The 17,777-nt window shown below is 53.3% G+C and overlaps 1 protein-coding gene across 6 annotated transcripts in view; it reads left to right on the top strand.

Annotated features, from left to right (window-relative positions):
- ARHGEF18 (Rho/Rac guanine nucleotide exchange factor 18) overlaps positions 1 to 17,674 on the top strand; it is a 93,801-nt gene extending 76,127 nt beyond the window's left edge. For 2 of the 6 annotated variants that reach the window (XM_033854508.2, XM_033854509.2), the window contains exons 19-30: positions 36 to 112; positions 1,529 to 1,707; positions 2,499 to 2,590; positions 10,324 to 10,506; positions 11,593 to 11,730; positions 12,138 to 12,262; positions 13,024 to 13,080; positions 13,171 to 13,221; positions 13,343 to 13,822; positions 14,208 to 14,541; positions 15,320 to 15,436; positions 15,523 to 17,674. In XM_033854508.2, the coding sequence (XP_033710399.1) occupies positions 36 to 112; positions 1,529 to 1,707; positions 2,499 to 2,590; positions 10,324 to 10,506; positions 11,593 to 11,730; positions 12,138 to 12,262; positions 13,024 to 13,080; positions 13,171 to 13,221; positions 13,343 to 13,822; positions 14,208 to 14,541; positions 15,320 to 15,436; positions 15,523 to 15,677 (1,988 nt within the window). In that variant the 3' untranslated portion in view covers positions 15,678 to 17,674. The remainder of the gene's footprint in view (positions 1 to 35; positions 113 to 1,528; positions 1,708 to 2,498; positions 2,591 to 10,323; positions 10,507 to 11,592; positions 11,731 to 12,137; positions 12,263 to 13,023; positions 13,081 to 13,170; positions 13,222 to 13,342; positions 13,823 to 14,207; positions 14,542 to 15,319; positions 15,437 to 15,522) is intronic. The other 4 variants (XM_033854506.2, XM_073803326.1, XM_073803325.1 and 1 more) reach the window with 4 other exon arrangements.
- Positions 17,675 to 17,777: the final 103 nt, after the last annotated feature.

The following is a 17,777-nucleotide window of genomic DNA, read 5'->3' as shown; positions in this document are numbered from 1 at the left end:
CCTGTAAGATGTGTCCTTCTGCGTTCTCCCCTTAGATGTCCTTGCTGTCCTGTTGACGGACGTGCTTCTCCTGCTACAAGAAAAGGATCAAAAATACGTCTTTGCTTCCGTGGTACGTGTCCCGTCCCTTCGCAGAAAGGGCTGCTCGAAAGCTGTCTGCACGGGCCGGGGATGGGGGGACTGAATGGGCTCCTGTCCAGTGGCCTGAGGCGGCTTCAGGGTCATGCCAACATCTTGCCCAGTTCCGCCCGGGCTCTGTGCTTCCGTGGCCCTTCCCCTCACAGGCGCCCGGGCTCTCACAGGCCCGGGCAACCTCGCCGGGAGAGCCTGTCCCTCCTTCCCGGGGAGCTAGCGCATCGCTGAGGATGCGCACTCAGGCAGCCACTGCCCTGGGAGCTATGACCACGTCGGCCCCACGGCATGCTGGTCCCAGCACAGCCGCGTCACGGGAGCCAAGCTGGCCGGGAGCTCCGTGCGGACGGAGGGCTCGGAGTCAGGCTGGGATCCCACCCATCCCACCCGGCCCACGTCCACTGGGGACACCGCCTCCGCCTCTGCTCGCCTGGGTGACCCGTGGGTGCCTGCCGCGGGGGTGCTCAGCGAACCCATTAGCCTCTGGGTTCACCTGGAGAGGAAGGTGGCCTCTGTCACTCAACTCCAGAGTCCCACCCCTTTCCCAGGGACTTAAACTAGCTTCTCAAGAAGTTTCCAGAAATAGGTCACGCTGTCTTGCCAAACGGTGGTCTTGCCCTGACGCCAGCCCACCTCGTGTGCTGTGTGTTCACTCACGAGGGTGATGCGACATCTGTGATCTGCTGTGCTGCCTGCTACCCATGGCCTCCCCGCTCGCCCTGTGTGTGTGTGTGTGCGTGTGTGTGTGTCTGTGTGTGTGTCTGTGTGTCTGTGTGTGTGTCTGTGTCTGTGTCCTGATTGCCTCTCCTCAGAAAGACACCAGTCCTGTTGGGTCAGGGCCCACCCTCATGACCTCGCTTTAACTTAACCACCTCTTTAAAGACCCTGTCTCCAAATACCGTCACATTCTGAGGTTAGGACCTCGGCATCTGGATTTAGTGGGGAATGGGGGGAAATGCAGTATAGCCCATAACAACCAGTTAAAATTGCGCATTTTACTGGTCGGTCAGAGCATTATCTCTTGTCGGACACACCACAGATTGGGAATACTGGCTGGCTCTGGGTGTTTGGGGCACACGGTTGGGAGGAGGATTTATTTGTCATCCCAGACTGCCTGCTCTTGTATCTTCTGAGTTTTATACAGTGTACGTGCGTTAACAATTATAAAACATTTTTTAAGCACATTGAACAAGCACATGAAAAGGATGTGAGGATATCATCGCGATAGTGTCCGTTTCCCCCAGGTGGCAAAATCTTTCTGCTTTGAATTGTTGGAGGATAAGCAGGGTGCACGCCTCCCCCGTTCCCCCCCAAGTCCCCTTCCCCGCCGGCTCATGGCTCCACGGCTATAGGCCAGGTACAGAGTGACCCTCCCCGCCCCGTCCCACCTGTGCAGGACTCCAAGCGCCCCATCATCTCGCTGCAAAAGCTCATCGTGAGGGAGGTGGCCAACGAGGAGAAAGCCATGTTTCTGATCAGCGCCTCCCTGCACGGGCCCGAGATGTACGAGATCTACACCAGCTCCAAGGAGGACAGGAACACCTGGATGGCTCACATCCGAAGGGCCGTGGAGAGGTGAGAGGGACCCGGGTGGGCCTTCCCTCCACTGACGGCTGTGCCCCTGGCTTTGGTGGCTGGCTAGTCAGCAGAGACCTTGGAGCACCTGCGAGGGTGCCGGGGGTCGCAGGCGGAAGACCCCTTCGCTTTTCCCCTCCCTGTCATTCCACCTCGGTGCTCTGTCCATCCCCTCATCTAAGGGCAGACAGAAGACGCCATTCAGCCCCTTCTGACAACAGCTAAAAAGGCCCAGATGTCTGTGGCTGGAGGATGCGGGGCCCGCAGCTCTGTATTGGTGGACTGTCCACCTGACACGGGGGGCTGTCCTCCTCCTCGGGCCAGGGGACCCCTCAGGACCCCAACCCTGTGGCTTTGAGTGATGCCTGGCTCCTGCCACCGACAGACGGTGGTCCGGCCCCCACCCCAAGCCTGCTGCTCCCTCCCTTTATGCCCAGAAGCTTCTCAAAGCTTTAGTCTTCTTCGAGCCCCCTCAGTCCTCAACTTGGACTCTGCTGGCCTTGCAGCGTCCCGTAGCTGGGAGGTCCCCAGGGAAGGAACTGCTCTGTCTCCTCCACCCCCCACACCCTGCAAGACATTTGAAACCTGTGGCCGGTTACGTCCTGACACTTTGAGACTGGATGCTTGCCGACGGCTGTGTTTCTGTCCTGCACGGTTGACCATTAACAAACTAAATCTCTCAGCACATCAGAGATGCTCTTTGCAGCCGGGCCTGCAGGCAGACCTCAGTGCTGTTTCAGAGGCAGCCAGTCCACGGAGCGTGCTCGCCCATCTGTCCCCTCTCCCTGCAGCTGCCCGGACGAGGAGGAGGGCCCCTACAGCGAGGCCGAGGAGGAGAGGAAGATGGTCGAGGCCCGCGCCGTGAGGCTGAGGGACTTCCAAGGTAAGGGCGGGGTGGGGGGATGGGGTCAGTGTGACCTCGTCGGGTGACTTGGCCCCGAGAGCCCTCCTGGGCCCGGCAGTGGCCTTTCTGTTCTATCCCATCAGAACTGGCCATGGAGCGAACCGCCGCCCAAGTGACCAGGAGTTTGGCTGTGGGCTATCCCATGTCCTGCGGTTCTCTGGGCCGTTTGCCCTGGGGTAACGCTCTTCCAGAGGGCGTGTGGGAAAGGGGAGTGGGGCGCTAGGGTTGCTCCCTTGGTCCTCGCTCAAGAAGGGCTCAATAATTCACATACATTACCAGTCACCCATTTAAAGTATGCCATGCAGTGGATTTTAGTGGATACCAAAAGGATGTGCAACCATCACAGTCAATTTTAGGCTGTTTCCATCACCCCAGAAAGAAACGCCATCCCCATTAGCAGTCACTCCCGTTCTTTCCCCATCTCCAGCAGCTGGGAACTTCTGTCCTACTGTCTATCTGTCTATGAACTTACTTACTCCAGACACCTCGTATAAATGGGGATAGTTGTCGCTTTGTGACTGGCTTAGTTTACCAAGCGTGATGTTTTCAAGGTTCATCCCTGTGGCAGAATCGCTTTCCTTTTTAAGGCTGAATAATATTCCATTGTATGGATGGACCACATCGTGCTTATTCTGCTCCCCGGTTTTTAACAGAGTCCTGTGAGATTTCAGCAAGGTCATTGCCAAGAATCCATCTCAGTACTTTGTGGTCTCAGGCAACTCCCCTCCTCTCTCTCACTCACTGTGATATTTATGTTTAACATAGGTAACATTTGAGCAGTAAGCGCATAAAATTAGGCAGTATGTATTTTATTTCTTTTTGTGGGGAGAGGTGCAAGTTTGAAGGTATTAAGGAATAAAAATGTCCAAAAGAAATCAGAGAAATCCCACTGACCCCTGAAAGTATAATGTTAACATAGTATTCATTTCATCCTGTTCTAAATTTGTTTTTTAACATCTTCATTGGAGTATAATTGCTTTACAATGTTGTGTTAGTTTCTGCTGTACAACAAAGTGAATCAGCTCTATGTATACATATATCCCCATATCCCCTCCCCCTTGCATCTCCCTCCCACCCTCCCTATCCCACCCCTCTAGGTGGTCACAAAGCACGAGCTAATCTCCCTGTGCTATGCACCTGCTTCCCACTAGCTGTCCATTTTACATTTGGTAGTTTTATATATGTCAATGCCACTCTCTGACTTCATCCCAGCTTACCCTTCCCCCTCCCCATGTCCTCAAGTCTATTCTGTGCATCTGCGTCTTTATTCCTGTCCTGCCCCTAGGTTCTTCATGACCTTTTTTTTGTTTTCTTAAATTCCATATATATGTGTTAGCATAGAGTATTTGTTTTTCTCTTTCTGACTTACTTCACTCTGTACGACAGACTCTAGGTCCATCCACCTCACTACAGATAACTCAATTTCGTTTCTTTTTATGGCTGAGTAATATTCCATTGTATATATGTGCCAATCTTCTTTATCCATTAATCTGTCAATGGACACTTAGGTTGCTTCCGTGTCCTGGCTATTGTAAATAGAGCTGCAATGAACATTGTGGTACATGACTCTTTGAATTATGGTTTTCTCAGGGTATATGCCCAGTAGTGGGATTGCAGGGTCATATGGTAGTTCTATTTTTAGCTTTTTAAGGAACCTCCATACTGTTCTCCATAGTGACTCTATCAATTTACATTCCCATCAACAGTGCAAGAGGGTTCCCTTTTCTCCACACCCTCTCCAGCATTTATTGTTTGTAGATTTTTTGATGATGGCCATTCTGACAGGTGTGAGATGATACCTCATTGTAGTTTCGATTTGCGTTTCTTTAATGATTAGTGATGTTGAGCATCCTTTCATGTGTTCATTGGCAATCTGTATATCTTCTTTGGAGAAATGTCTATTTAGGTCTTCTGCCCATTTTTGGATTGGGTTGTTTGGTTTTTTTTGATATTGAGCTGCACAACCTGCTTGTATATTTTGGAGATTAATTCTTTGTCATTTGCTTCATTTGCAAATATTTTTTCCCATTCTGAGGGTTGTCTTTTCATCTTGTTTATGGTATCCTTTGCTGTGCAAAAGCTTTGAAGTTTCATTAGGTCCCATTTGTTTATTTTTGTTTTTGTTTCCATTACTCTAGGAGGTGGGTCAAAAAGGATCTTGCTGTGATTTATGTCATAGAGTGTTCTGCTTATGCTTTCCTCTAAGAGTTTTATAGTGTCTGGCCTTACATTTAGGTCTGTAATCCATTTTGTGTTTATTTTTGTGTATGGTGTTAGGAGGTGTTCTAATTTCATTCTTTTACATGTAGCTGTCCAGTTTTCCCAGCACCACCACTTATTGAAGAGGCTGTCTTTTCTCCACTGTATATTCTTGCCTCCTTTATCAAAGATAAGGTGACCATTTGTGTGTGCGTTTATCTCTGGGCTTTCTATCCTGTTCCATTGATCTATAGTTCTGTTTTTGTGCCAGTACCATACTGTCTTGATTACTGTAGCTTTGTAGTATAGTCTGAAGTCAGGGAGCCTGATTCCTCTAGCTCCATTTTTCTTTCTCAAGATTACTTTGGCTATTCGGGGTCTTTTGTGTTTCCATACAAATTGTGAAATTTTTTGTTCTAGTTCTGTGAAAAATGCCATTGGTAGTTTGATAGGGATTGCATTGAATCTGTAGATTGCTTTGGGTAATACAGTCATTTTCACAATGTTGATTCTTCCAGTCCAAGAATATGGTGTGTCTCTCCATCTGTTTGTATCATCTTTAATTTCTTTCATCAGTATCGTATAGTTTACTGCATACAGGCCTTTTGTCTCCTTAGGTAGGTTTATTCCTAGGTATTTTATTCTGTTTGCTGCAATGGTAAATGGGAGTGTTTCCTTAATTTCTCTTTCGGATTTTTCATCATTAGTGTATAGGAATGCAAGAGATTTCTGTGCATTAATTTTGTATCCTGCTACTTTACCAAATTCATTGATTAGCTCTAGTAGTTTTCTAGTAGCATCTTTAGGACTCTCTATGTATAGTATCATGTCAGCGGCAAACAGTGACAGTTTTACTTCTTGTTTTCGATTTGGATTCTTTTTATTTCTTTTTCTTTGATTGTTGTGGCTAAAACTTCCAAAACTACATTGAATAATCATCATGAAAGTGGGCAACCTTGTCTTGTTCCTGATCTTAGAGGAAATGGTTTCAGTTTTTCACCATTGAGAACGATGCTGGCTGTTGGTTTGTCATATATGGCCTTTATTATGTTGAGGTAGGTTCCCTCTGTGCCTACTGTATGGAGAGTTTTTATCATAAATGGGTACTGAATTTTGTCGAAAGCTTTTTCTGCATCCATGGAGATGATCATATGATTTTTATCCTTCAGTTTGTTAATATGGTGTATCACAATGATTGTTTTGCATATATTGAAGAATCCTTGCATTCCTGGGATAAATCCCACTTGATCATGATTTAATGTGCTGTTGGATTCTGTTTGCTAGTATTTTGTTGAGGATTTTTGCATCTATATTCATCAGTGATATTGGCCTGTAGTTTTCTTTTTTTGTGACATCTTTGTCTGGTTTTGGTATCAGGGTGATGGTGGCCTCATAGAATGAGATTGGGAGTGTTCCTCCCTCTGCTATATTTTGGAAGAGTTTGAGAAGGACAGGCGTTAGCTCTTCTCTATATGTTTGATAGAATCTGCCTGTGAAGCCATCTGGTCCTGGGCTTTTGTTTGTTGGAAGATTTTTAATCACAGTTTCAATTTCAGTGCTTGTGATTAGTCTGTTTATATTTTCTGTTTCTTCCTGGTTCGGTCTGGAAGGTTGTGCTTTTCTAAGAATTTGTCCATTTCTTCCAGGTTGTGCATTTTATTTGCATATAGTTGCTTGTAGTAGTAATCTCTCATGATCCTTTGTATTTCTGCAATGTCAGTTGTTACATGTCCTTTTTCATTTCTAATTCTATTGATTTGAGTCTTCTCTTTTTTCTTGATGAATCTGGCTAATGGTTTGTCAATTTTGTTTATCTTCTCAATGAACCAGGTTTTAGTTTTATTGATCTTTGCTATTGTTTCCTTAATTTCTTTTTCATTTATTTCCTATCTGATCTTTATGATTTCTTTCCTTCTGCTAACTTTGGGGATTTTTTGTTCTTCTTTGTCTAATTGCTTTAGGTGTAAGGTTAGGTTGTTTATTTGAGATTTTTCTTGTTTCTCGACGTAGGATTGTATTGCTATAAACTTCCCTCTTAGAACTGCTTTTGCTGTGTCCCATAGGTTTTGGGTCGTCATGTTTTCATTGTCATTTGTTTCTAGGTATTTTTTGATTTCCTCTTTGATTTCTTCAGTGATCTCTTGGTTATTATTTTTTTTTCCTTGGTTATTTAGTAGTGTATTGTTTAGCCTCCATGTGTTTGTATTTTTTTAGAGTTTTTTTCCTGTAATTGATATCTAGTCTCATAGCATTGTGGTTGGAAAAGATACCTAATAAAATTTCAATTTTCTTAAATTTACCAAGGCTTGTTTTGTGACCCAAGATATGATCTATCCTGGAGAATGTTCCATGAGCACTTGAGAAGAAAGTGTATTCTGTTGTTTTTGGATGGAATGCCCTATAAATATCAATTAAGTCCATCTTGTCTAATGTTTCATTATTAAAACATCTTGTGTTTCCTTATTTATTTTCATTTTGGATGATCTGTCCATTGGTGAAAGGGGGGTGCTAAAGTCCTCTACTATGATTGTGTTACTGTCAGTTTCCCTTTTTATGGCTGTTAGCATTGTCCTTATGTATTGACGTGCTCCTATGTTGGGTACCTAAATATTTATAATTGTTATATCTTCTTCTTGGATCGATCCCTTGATCATTATGTAGTGTCCTTCTTTGTCTCTTGTAATAGTCCTTATTTTAAAGTCTATTTTGTCTGACATGAGAATTGCTACTCCAGCTTTCTTTTGGTTTCCATTTGCGTGGAATATCTTTTTCCATCCCCTCACTTTCAGTCTGTATGTGTCCCTAGGTCTGAAGTGGGTCACTTCTGGACAGCATATATACAGGTCTTGTTTTTGTATCCATTCAGCCAGTCTGTGTCTTTTGGTTGGCACATTTAATCCATTTACATTTAAGGTGATTATCGATATGTATGTTCCTATTACCATTTTCTTAATTGTTTTGGGTTTGTTTTTGTAGGTCTTTTCCTTCTCTTATGTTTCCTGCCTAGAGAAGTTCCTTTAGCATTTGTTGTAAAGCTGGTTTGGTGGTGCTGAATTCTCTTAACTTTTGCTTGTCTGTAAAGGTTTTAATTTCTCCGTCGAACCTGAATGAGATCCTTGTTGGGTAGAGTAATCTTGGTTGCAGATTTTTCCCTTTCATCACTTTAAATATGTCCTGCCACTCCCTTCTGGCTTGCAGAGTTTCTGCTGAAAGATCAGCTGTTAACCTTATGGGGATTCCCTTGTATGTTGTTGCTTTTCCCTTGCTGCTTTTAATATTTTTTCTTTGTATTTAATTTTTGATAGTTTGATTAATATGTGTCTTGGCATGTTTCTCCTTGGATTTATCCTGTATGGGACTCTCTGTGCTTCCTGGACTTGATTGACTATTTCCTTTCCCATGTTAGGGAAGTTTTCAACTATAATCTCTTCAAATATTTTCTCAGTCCCTTTTTTTTCTCTTCTTCTTCTGGGACCCCTATAATTCGAATGTTGTTGGGTTTAATGTTGTCCCAGAGGTCTCTGAGACTGTCCTCAATTCTTTTCATTCTTTTTTGTTTATTCTGCTGTGTGGTAGTTATTTCCACTATTTTATCTTCCAGGTCACTTATCCGTTCTTCTGCCTCAGTTATTCTGCTATTGAACCCTTCTACAGTATTTTTAATTTCATTTATTGTGTTGGTCATCATTGTTTGTTTGCTCTTTGGTTCTTCTAGGTTCTTGTTAAACGTTTCTTGTATTTTTTCCATTCTATTTCCAAGATTTTGGATCATCTTTACTATCATTACTCCGAATTGTTTTTCAAGTAGACTGCCTATTTCCTCTTCATTTGTTTGGTCTGGTGCGTTTTTACCTTGCTCCTTCATCTGCTGTGTGTTTCTCTGTCTTCTCATTTTGTTTAACTTACTGTGTTTGGGGTCTCCTTTTCAGAGGCTGCAGGTTCGTAATTCCCGTTGTTTTTGGTGTCTGCCCCCAGTGGGTGAGGTTGGTTCAGTGGCTTGTGTAGGCTTCCTGGTGGAGGGGACTGGTGCCTACCTGTGTTCTGGTGGGTAGGCCTGGATCTTGTGTTTCTGGTGGGCAGAGCCGCATCTGGTGGTGTGTGTTGGGGTGTCTGTGAACTTAGTATGATTTTAGGCAGCCTCTCTGCTAATGGGTGGGGTTGTGTTCCTGTCTTGCTAGTTGTTTGGCACGGAGCACCCAGCGCTAGAGCTTGCTGGCCATCGGGTGGAGCTGGGTCTTAGCGTTGAGACGGAAATCTCTGGGAGAGCTCTCGCCAATTGATATTACGTGGAGCCGGGAGGTCTCTGGTGGTCCAATGTCCTGAACTCGGCTCTCCCACCTCGGAGGCTCAGGCCTGACACCAGGCTGGAGCACCAAGACCCTGTCAGCCACACGGCAAATAGTGGTAGAAGACCAACATCTAGAAAGTAGGGGCCCATCCACTCAGCCTCAGGGCTGTTCCAATGTTGTCAGGGCTCCGCCGGTCCCTCGGCGCTGGTTCACCCCCTCCCCAGTGTGTCCCGTTCTAACTCTTAGTTCTGTCAGAGGGTAATAAAATACATGCCCTGCACAGATGCATCTCCACGGATACCACAGAATCATACCGGAACGTCTCCTCATCACCCACTCCCGACAAGAGTCTTAGTGAATTAGAAATAGATGTTTCCTTCACCAAGATCTCCTTTATTATCTTGGACCAAAAGCCAATCTCATCCTTTACACTGGACCATCAGGGACACTCCCATCGAAGTCAGGAGCGAGGCAGGGCCCCCCACCCCCCCACTCTCACCATTAGTATCTTCCTCCTGGACGTTCCAGCCAGGGTAGTAAGGGAAGAAGCAGAAGTAAGAGATCACGAGTGGTAGGGAGGTGGCAGAATTATTTTTTGCAGGTGACATGATTATCTGCCTAGGAAATCCTGTAGAATCAACTGGAAAGCTATTTGAAATGTAAGAGAGCTCAATAATTTAGCTGAACGGGATGTGTATATTTATACTAGCAATCACCAGTGAGAAAGTCTAGTAAAATAAGTCGTAGTCATGGCAGCAAAAAAGAGGTATAGGGACTTCCCTGGTGGTCCAGTGGTTAAGACTGCATGCTTCCATTGCAGGGGGCCTGGGTTCAACCCCTGGTCAGGGAACTAAGATCCCGCATGCCTCGTGGTGCGGCCAAAAAAAAAAGTATAAAACCCACAGACTTGTAAGAAGATTAGAAAACTAAGTCTCATAAGGCTCTCAGTTTGTCCCAAACTAATAAAAATCAGCCCGTTATGGTCCTCCCCCATCCCCTCACCGTGTCTGATTTTTATAATTGAGGGAAATAAGCTGGAGACAGGGCCACACCCTTGCCTGCTGGTCGGGAATGTTGGACGAAGGGAGAGGTCCAGCTCCGGACAGGGTGTGGGTCAGCAGGGTTCCCAGAGGCCCGCCTGGCCCTGTGAGGCATCCTTATACCAGCTCCTGGGGGAAACTACCCCAGAGGAGGCCGAACCCCACACCCATTGCCACTTTGCAGAGCGACTTAACATGAAAGACCAGCAGATCGCCCAGAGCCTCAGCGAGAAGCAGCACATCTACCTGGAGATGGCTGAGATGAGCGGCCTCGAGGACCTCGCCCCGGCTCGGCTCCTCTTCCGGGGAGGGGACCCCCCCGAGAACCTGCAGGGGGAGCTGATTCTCAAGTCGGCCATGAGTGAGAGTAAGTAGCCACCAGCCCTCGCTGAGCGCCGGCCCGCCCTCCCTGTGCTGCCTGGTGGGCTCCTGGGAGACCCCAGGCTGGGCACACAGCCCCGTGGGGCCCACAGGCCACCCTGTCCGGGCACGATTCTGCCTGCCTCTATTCTGCTTAGAGCTGGAAGGTCCTTGGACCCAGTCGGGTGCAGACCCCCCTCTGCAGATTTACAGTACCATCTCCTATTCACTCAACAAACACTCCCGGTGCTGGACCCGGGGGTCTCAAATTGACTGAGACGGTTCCTCTTTCCTGATGAGTGGGTCACTGATGCTGTCCCCAGAAAAATACACACATACACATTTGGTGGGTTGTTTCAGGGGCTCCTGGCCGCACAGCCACGGGAGGGCACTGGCCGGTAAGCAGCCTGCTTCCAGGAGCTGACAGGGTCCTTGCGGAGCTCCTAGAAACTTCCACGCAGCTGCTGAGCCCCATGCTAGGCCAGGGCATGTGCTCCTGCTGGGCAGTCAGGCAGGAGGGCCAGCACTGTTCTTTCAACGTCAGGCGAGACAGACACAGCCCTGCCCTCCAGAATTTTCCATCGGAGTGAAAAGGCCAGAGGGGTCCCGCTTGGACGGTGCCCCTGCTCAGCCTTGCTCCCTCCGGCCATGCCTCCCATGTCTCCAGTCACCACTGTTCTTGGGCTCCCGAGACCCTCTCATGTCCTGTGCCTCGGCCTAGAATAGTCTCCCCACCTCCTCACCTGGCCAAAGCCCGTCTGTCCTCGAGCACCTTATGTGACCAGCCCTGCTCCCCCAAGGCCACCTCCCATGGCCCCTGACCTTCTGTATGGCTGTCAGCACACAGGCAGTGGCCACACCGAGTTCCCTCCTAGGCCCAGCGCAGCCCCAGGCTCAGGGCCCGGAGCGCCCCAAGGTCCGGCCTCGTGTAGATAGATTGGCACATCCTGGGTGCAGTACCTGTGTAGGGGGTGCACAGAGTCAGAGGGGGTGACCGACACCCTGCGAGGCCGTGGCCCGGGTCTCTGCACCCTGCTCTGATGCCCACGGCAGGGCCGCGGGTGACTTGGTTCCCCTCCATCTCCTTCCACAGTCGAGGACATCCAGAGCCTGATCTGCAGGCGGCTGGGCAGCACCAACGGCCAGGTGGATGACGGGGGTGGCTCCTTGTCCCCAGCTCGGAGGGTGGAGGCCTCCGGGGGCTACGACAGCGCCGGCAGCCCCGGCAAGAGTGAGTGGCGCCGCCTCCTCTCGGGGCTGGGGCTTCTCGGCACCCCAGGAGGTCGGCGGGTGCGGGAGGATGTGCAGTTTCTTAAAACGTTCCCTTCACAAAGCATTCTTGGCAAAGCCCAGGCGTTTGCTGTTCAGCATCTCTGCTGCTGATTCCCCTCAACCTTCTGTAAACTCTCCGGGGTCAGGGTTCTGGAACTTTCCAGGGGTGGTGAGTCACATTCTGACAGCAGCACCCAGGCCAGTTCCTGCTGCTGGTCTCTGAGCCCCAGATGCCGCCCTTTCTGCCCAGGTCGGAAGGCAGCAGCCCGGCCACGATTCCTACCCAGGCTGGGGGCGGGGTGGGGAACAGGGCATGCAGACCCCTCGGGACCCACGGCATCTCATGCGCCTGGCTTGGCGTTTCAGATGGCAGTTTTCAGAAGAACGTCTGCAGCAGCAACCCCAGCCTCCGAGACTGGCAGGGCGCCGCGGGCAGCCCGGACTCGAGGCCCGGCGACACCCCGGGGGCCTCCGAGGAAGCACCGCAGGCGGTACGCTGCCTCCTTGGGATGTTCCCGAGCTCCATACAGAGTCGGCCCCAGTGCTTTTAATTATCGTCAGTGAGGGGGAACAGCCTGTGCTTGGCTTGTCTGGTTTTTCCGTCTCAGGGCAAATAGTGAGCAGCGTCGTCCCGGTTGACGGTGACTAATAGTTAATGTGCAGATTGACATGTGGCCAGGTGACCCTCTTGGTTCCTCCTGCAGGCCCCGGCAAGGGCGGGGTGGGAGGCAGGGGAGGGGCGGGCTCAGGGCGGCGGCCTCAGCAACAGGTGAGAGCCACCGTGCGGGGACCACGAGCTTTCAGTCTGCACAGGTGTCCTGCTCCGCCCCCCCCGACCCCCCCCCCTCCCCGGCCGGGTGCCGAGGTCACTGGCTGTTCCGTCCTTTGACTCAGAAGGCCCACCCTTGCCAAGCGCTGGGGTCAGAGTTGGAGGCTGGCTGCCTCTGGCCACCTCTGAGGTCTGAGGCCTGGGCTCTTCTGACAACCACCCCCTGCCAGCCCACCCCCCGCGGCCAGGCTAAGAGGCTCCCACACGGCGGGCCCACCCCACCCGCCGCCCTCGCACCTCCCGGAGGCCACCCTGCGCCCACCCTGCGCCCTCAGTTTCCAGACACCAAGGCTGGCACACGTCAGACGAGCAGGCGGGGGCCTGTCCCATGCTAAGGGGATGCCTTAGCTATAATACGCGTGTCCCGCTCGAGTTGGATTGGCCCTTAGAAGCTCTCTGAGCTGTGATGCCGTGTTTCCACAGGCGGAGGCACCAGGTGCTGAGCCCAGCCCCCGGCTGCCCGCCCTCCTGGAGTCGGAGGTAAGCGCGGGCTTGTGCGTCCCCCCAGGGCCGGCACGCACGCCCGGCGGGGCTTCCTGCAGAGCGCCAACGTCCCTCTCCTTTTCTCAGCAGCTCGTCCGGCGGATCCAGACACTGTCCCAGCTGCTCCTCAGCCTCCAGGTACGTGGCTTTTGGGGAGCGTGCCAGGCTGCACGTGCCCTTCTTCGGGTTGAGGCTGTGGTCTGGGGGAAGGCCGGGCTCTTCCTGAAGCCGGCCGCTCACCGGCCCTCCCCTCCCCCAGGCGGTCATCGCCCAGCAGGACAGCTACGTGGAGACGCAGAGGGCGGCCCTCCAGGAGCGGGAGAAGCAGTTCCGGCTGCAGTCGACGCGCGGGAACCTGCTGCTGGAGCAGGAGCGGCAGCGCAACTTCGAGAAGCAGCGGGAGGAGCTGGCGGGCGTGCAGAAGCTGCAGGGCCAGCTGCGGCTGGAGCAGCAGCGCTGGGAGCGCGAGCGGGAGCGCGAGCGCCAGGAGCTGGGCCTGGCCTCGGCACGGCTGCAGCAGCGCGAGACCGAGGCGCTGCGGCTGCAGGAGCAGCTGAGCCAGGAGCGCGAAGAGCTGGAGCGCCAGCGCCAGGCCTACCAGCACGACCTGGAGCGGCTGCGCGAAGCCCAGCGCGCCGTGGAGCGGGAGCGCGAGCGGCTGGAACTGCTGCGCAGAGTGAAGAAGCAGAACATGGTGCCCGGGGCGGCCGGGGCGCTGCCGCCCGAGGTGCTTGCGGAGGTGAGCGCCGGGGGTGCGCCCTGGGCCCGCGCGGGCGCGGGCGTGTCTGTGAGTTGTGAGTGCATGAGCACATGCGTGGGTGTGTATGTATTTTGGGGGCAGGCGGTAAATGGCAGCTCCGTCGGACCAGCGTCAGTCTCTACCCAGATCTGACCCTCCCAGCTAAGAAGCTTCCGTTAAGCCACCCCTCACCCGGGAGTTGGGCGGGCAGGCAGGCCAGGTCCAACCATCTCCAAAAACCCCGCCCCACCCGGGAGCCGGCAGAGTGCGGGACGAGGGAGGCTGGCCCGCAGCGCCATGCAAATCTGCGGGGCGTGGCTCCTTGTCGGGACACGGAAGGGCTGCCCGAAGGAACCAGCATTGGTGTCTTCTGGCACTCTTTCAGGCCCAGCCCCCCAGCCACACTCCCAGCTTCAACGGGGAAGGGCTGGAAGGATCCGCGGCCCTGACTAAAGCGCCACGGCCCCGGGTGAGCTCGCTGCTGTCTGGTGCCGGGCCTGAGTACGCAGAGCGCCCCGAGGTGAGCCGAAGGGACAGCACCCCGGCTGAGGGTCGGCCAGCCAAGAGCGACGTGCCCATCCAGCTGCTCAGCGCCACTAACCAGATCCAGAGGCAGGCGGCCGTGCAGCAGCAGATCCCCACCAAGCTGGCCGCCTCCACCAAGGGCGGCAAGGACAAGGGCGGCAAGAGCCGGGGCTCCCACCGTTCGGAGAGCTCAGGTGAGTCGGGGCCTCCTGGCAGCCCCCTCCCTACCTTGCCCAGGGCCTGCCTGGCCCCTCGCCTTCGGAGGGGGCATCGGGAGGAAACCCCAAGGCACAACTGGTGAGGCAGCTGAGGCTGCTCCCTCCCCCCCAACACGTGGAGGTCTTTCATCTCAAAGAGCAAAAAAATGGAAACATCAAACCTCAGCTCTGTTCCCGCCTTGGCCCTCAAACTGGGATCAGGGACAAGGGACTGCGCTGGTGATTCAGAAACGAGCCTTGGAAACCTTTGCGCAGTTAGTCACCCCGGGCGGGAAGTCGGGCAGGAAGTTGCACAGTGATCAATGCTACGGCTGCCCCACCGAGCCCCGCCCTGCGCTGGTCCAGGTGCTGCCAGCTCTGCTGGTGTCCTTGCTCCACCGATGGCGTGCTCAGCCCTTGCACCAGAGCACCCTGCAGCCAGCTGGCCCTGGTAGGGAAGGCCCAGGGGGAGAGTCCCTGGGACATTCCTGGGGAGCAGGTCCTGTGTCCCAGGACCACTGGGCAGCAGGGTCACAGGGCCTCTCGTCCAAAGGTTGAATGACTCCAGGGCCTTCTGTGGTTGGGCAGGGGTGTCTGCCCTGGATTTTGTCACTGAATTTGGGGCCTAACGTCTGAGTGGGGTCTATTCCTGGGAACGGGCGCTGGGGAAAGTGTGGGCGAGAAGTGGGATGAGGCCCTGGCCCAGGTCCGCAGAGCGCTCCTGTGCCTGGAGCGAGGCCGAGCACCCCAGCTGGCACCTTCCTCCCGCTTCCAGCCTCATTTGACCTGAAGCAGCCACTGCTTCTCAACAAGTTCATGGGCAAAGAGGAGAACGCCTCTCGAGGCCGCCGCTCGCAGAGTCCCGTCCTGCGCAGCTCCACACCGCCCCCAGGTGAGCCGGCCTGCACCCCACCCCCACCCCCTGGCACCCTCAGTGCCTGGCAGCTCCTGACACCCACAGCCCCCTCTCTCTTCCAGACTCCTGCCTCCCAGCCCCATGCCCGGTCCCGGCTGATGTCCCCAACGAGTACTTCACCCTCAAGGCCTGGGGGGCATCCTTCCCACCCGTGGCCCTGTTCTCCACACCACTCGACAAGGAAGAAGCCAGCAAGGAAGATGTCATCTTCTTCTAGGGGGCGTGGCTCAGGGTGCAGACCCCTTCCTGTGCTCTCTGGGGACGCGCCCGCGGCCCTCTCCCCTTCCCAAGTAGGCCTCTGCCAACCACCACCAGGCCGGGGCAGCGTTGGCCTGCCATCTTGAGGCTCTGTAGGATTAGCAGTGGTGCCTGGGCAACTTTGTAAACTTATTTTTTCTAATACAAAAAGGAGAGTTTTTAACGGAAGGTTGAACCAAAGCTAACCCATGGAGCTGTCATCGTAGCGCCCCAGTTGGGTAGAGGAGAGACCAACTCCAGGCTGTGTTTGCAAGGTAGTGACCAACTGTGGTGGTTCCACCTAGAGCATGACAACAGGCCAGACCCTGGCCTGAGGAGATGCCGGCCCAGGCTGGGCTCCATGGCCACCGGGAGACCCTGGAACGAGTCATTATGGCACCAGAAGGGACCCAGTGGTGTTGGCTCTGTCCACAGAATCAGGCAGAATTGACTTCCAGGAGTGGGTTCATGGTGAACCTCCAGGCCAAGACACGAGCCCAGCCAGGGGTGGCACACAGCTCTCCCGGGACAGGACCACAGGGCTGGGCAGCCAGAGAGGTTGGCTGATGGCTTGCCTGGCGGGTCCTACAGGTGCAGAAACTCGTCCTGAAAGGGGCTGACCTGGAAGGGACTGACCGTAGCTCACTTTAATGTGGTGGAGGTTTTTAAAACCTGCTCTTGTCAAACTCGGTGCTTTCCCAAGGCGCCTCACCAAGGCAGCGTGGTTCTGTGGGCCTCTCGAACACCAGGCGCCCAGGAAGCCAAGTCCAGAGCTTCAGCCAGGGCCGGCACGCACCTGAGGGTCCCAGCCCCGGGTGGAGGGTCCTCCATCCCCTTGAGATGGGCCAGTTGTTCCAGGGCTGCCGGGGGGTAGCCCCTAGGGCTGGTGTCCCGAGCCAATGGGCAGAGGCTGGGACAAAGGGCAGTGGGGTGGAACGCTGGGGGGACCCATGTGGCCTGGGTGGTGACTGTTGCCAGCAAGTGCACAGACGGCCGCCTCGCGGGCACCTCAAGTCCAGTGAGCTGTCGCAGCTTATTGTCAGCAAACACCCAGGAGGAGGGAGAAGGCCGCCGGTCCAGCCTCGAGGCGAGGCTGTAGGTGTCGGGGATGGCATCGCATGTCCATGAACGGTCCCAGGGTGGTACCTGGGTCAGACCCACATTCCAGCTCTGGCCAAGTGCAGGCTTGGGTGCCAGGCGGGAGGGCGGGGCATTCCAGCCTTTTCCTGCACCCCAGGCTCCCCAGTGGATCCCACAGCCCGAAGCATTGGTGGGAAGACTGAGTCCTGGCGGAACAGGAGCCCGGGCACCCGGGGCGAGGTGACACAGCCAGCAGTGACAAGGAGCTGACAGTGGTTCCGGACCTCTCCAGAGCTGTTCCCTGCCCCTCTGGGGACCTCCCCCACCTCGCCCTTGCCCGAGGGCCTGCGGCACCAGCTAGCAGCAAGGAGCAGCAGCCTCCCCGCCCCAGGACACGTGCCACGCCCCAGGACACGTGCCACGTCTGTAATCAGTGTTTGTGTTTTGTACTGAGACGCATCAGAGCACTTTAGAAAAGTTGACTTTTAAGTTCCTGTCCTGTTGTGAAGAGGACATTGCTGGGCCGCGAGCGCCACCCACAGATCCGCTGTGACGCTGTGACCCTCCCAGAGGATTCCTCGGGCGATCAGCAACTCGAGCCCGCGTGGATCTCAGCAGAGGAGATTTCCGGGTGGTACCAGCAGCTGGGCAGCACCGTGGGCACATCTCACCAGGACCCCGAGGTCACTCCCCGGTAGGGTCCAGTCTTATTTGTAAAGTTAGGGGTCGAGCAGATGTTCCTATTTCTGTGGGATCTGTGCACGTTAATCGTGACCATGACCTTAGTTCACCCGACAATTATTTTTACAATGATGGCAGCATTTCCTCACTGTGATATATGTCCGAACCGCCCTAGAACTTAAGACCTGATTCTAGCAATAAACGTGTCTGAGATGAGCTGACCGGGTGGCGGTTCTTCGGAGCTTTGTTTTAGGATCACCGGCCCAAAGGCTGGTGCTGCAGTGTGCTTTCGGGGCGGGGGGGCAGGGAGGAGAGGAGC

Source organism: Tursiops truncatus, chromosome 3 (assembly GCF_011762595.2).
Source record: "Tursiops truncatus isolate mTurTru1 chromosome 3, mTurTru1.mat.Y, whole genome shotgun sequence".
Taxonomy (NCBI): Eukaryota; Metazoa; Chordata; class Mammalia; order Artiodactyla; family Delphinidae; genus Tursiops; species Tursiops truncatus.
This window is presented reverse-complemented; position numbering and strand designations above follow the sequence as displayed.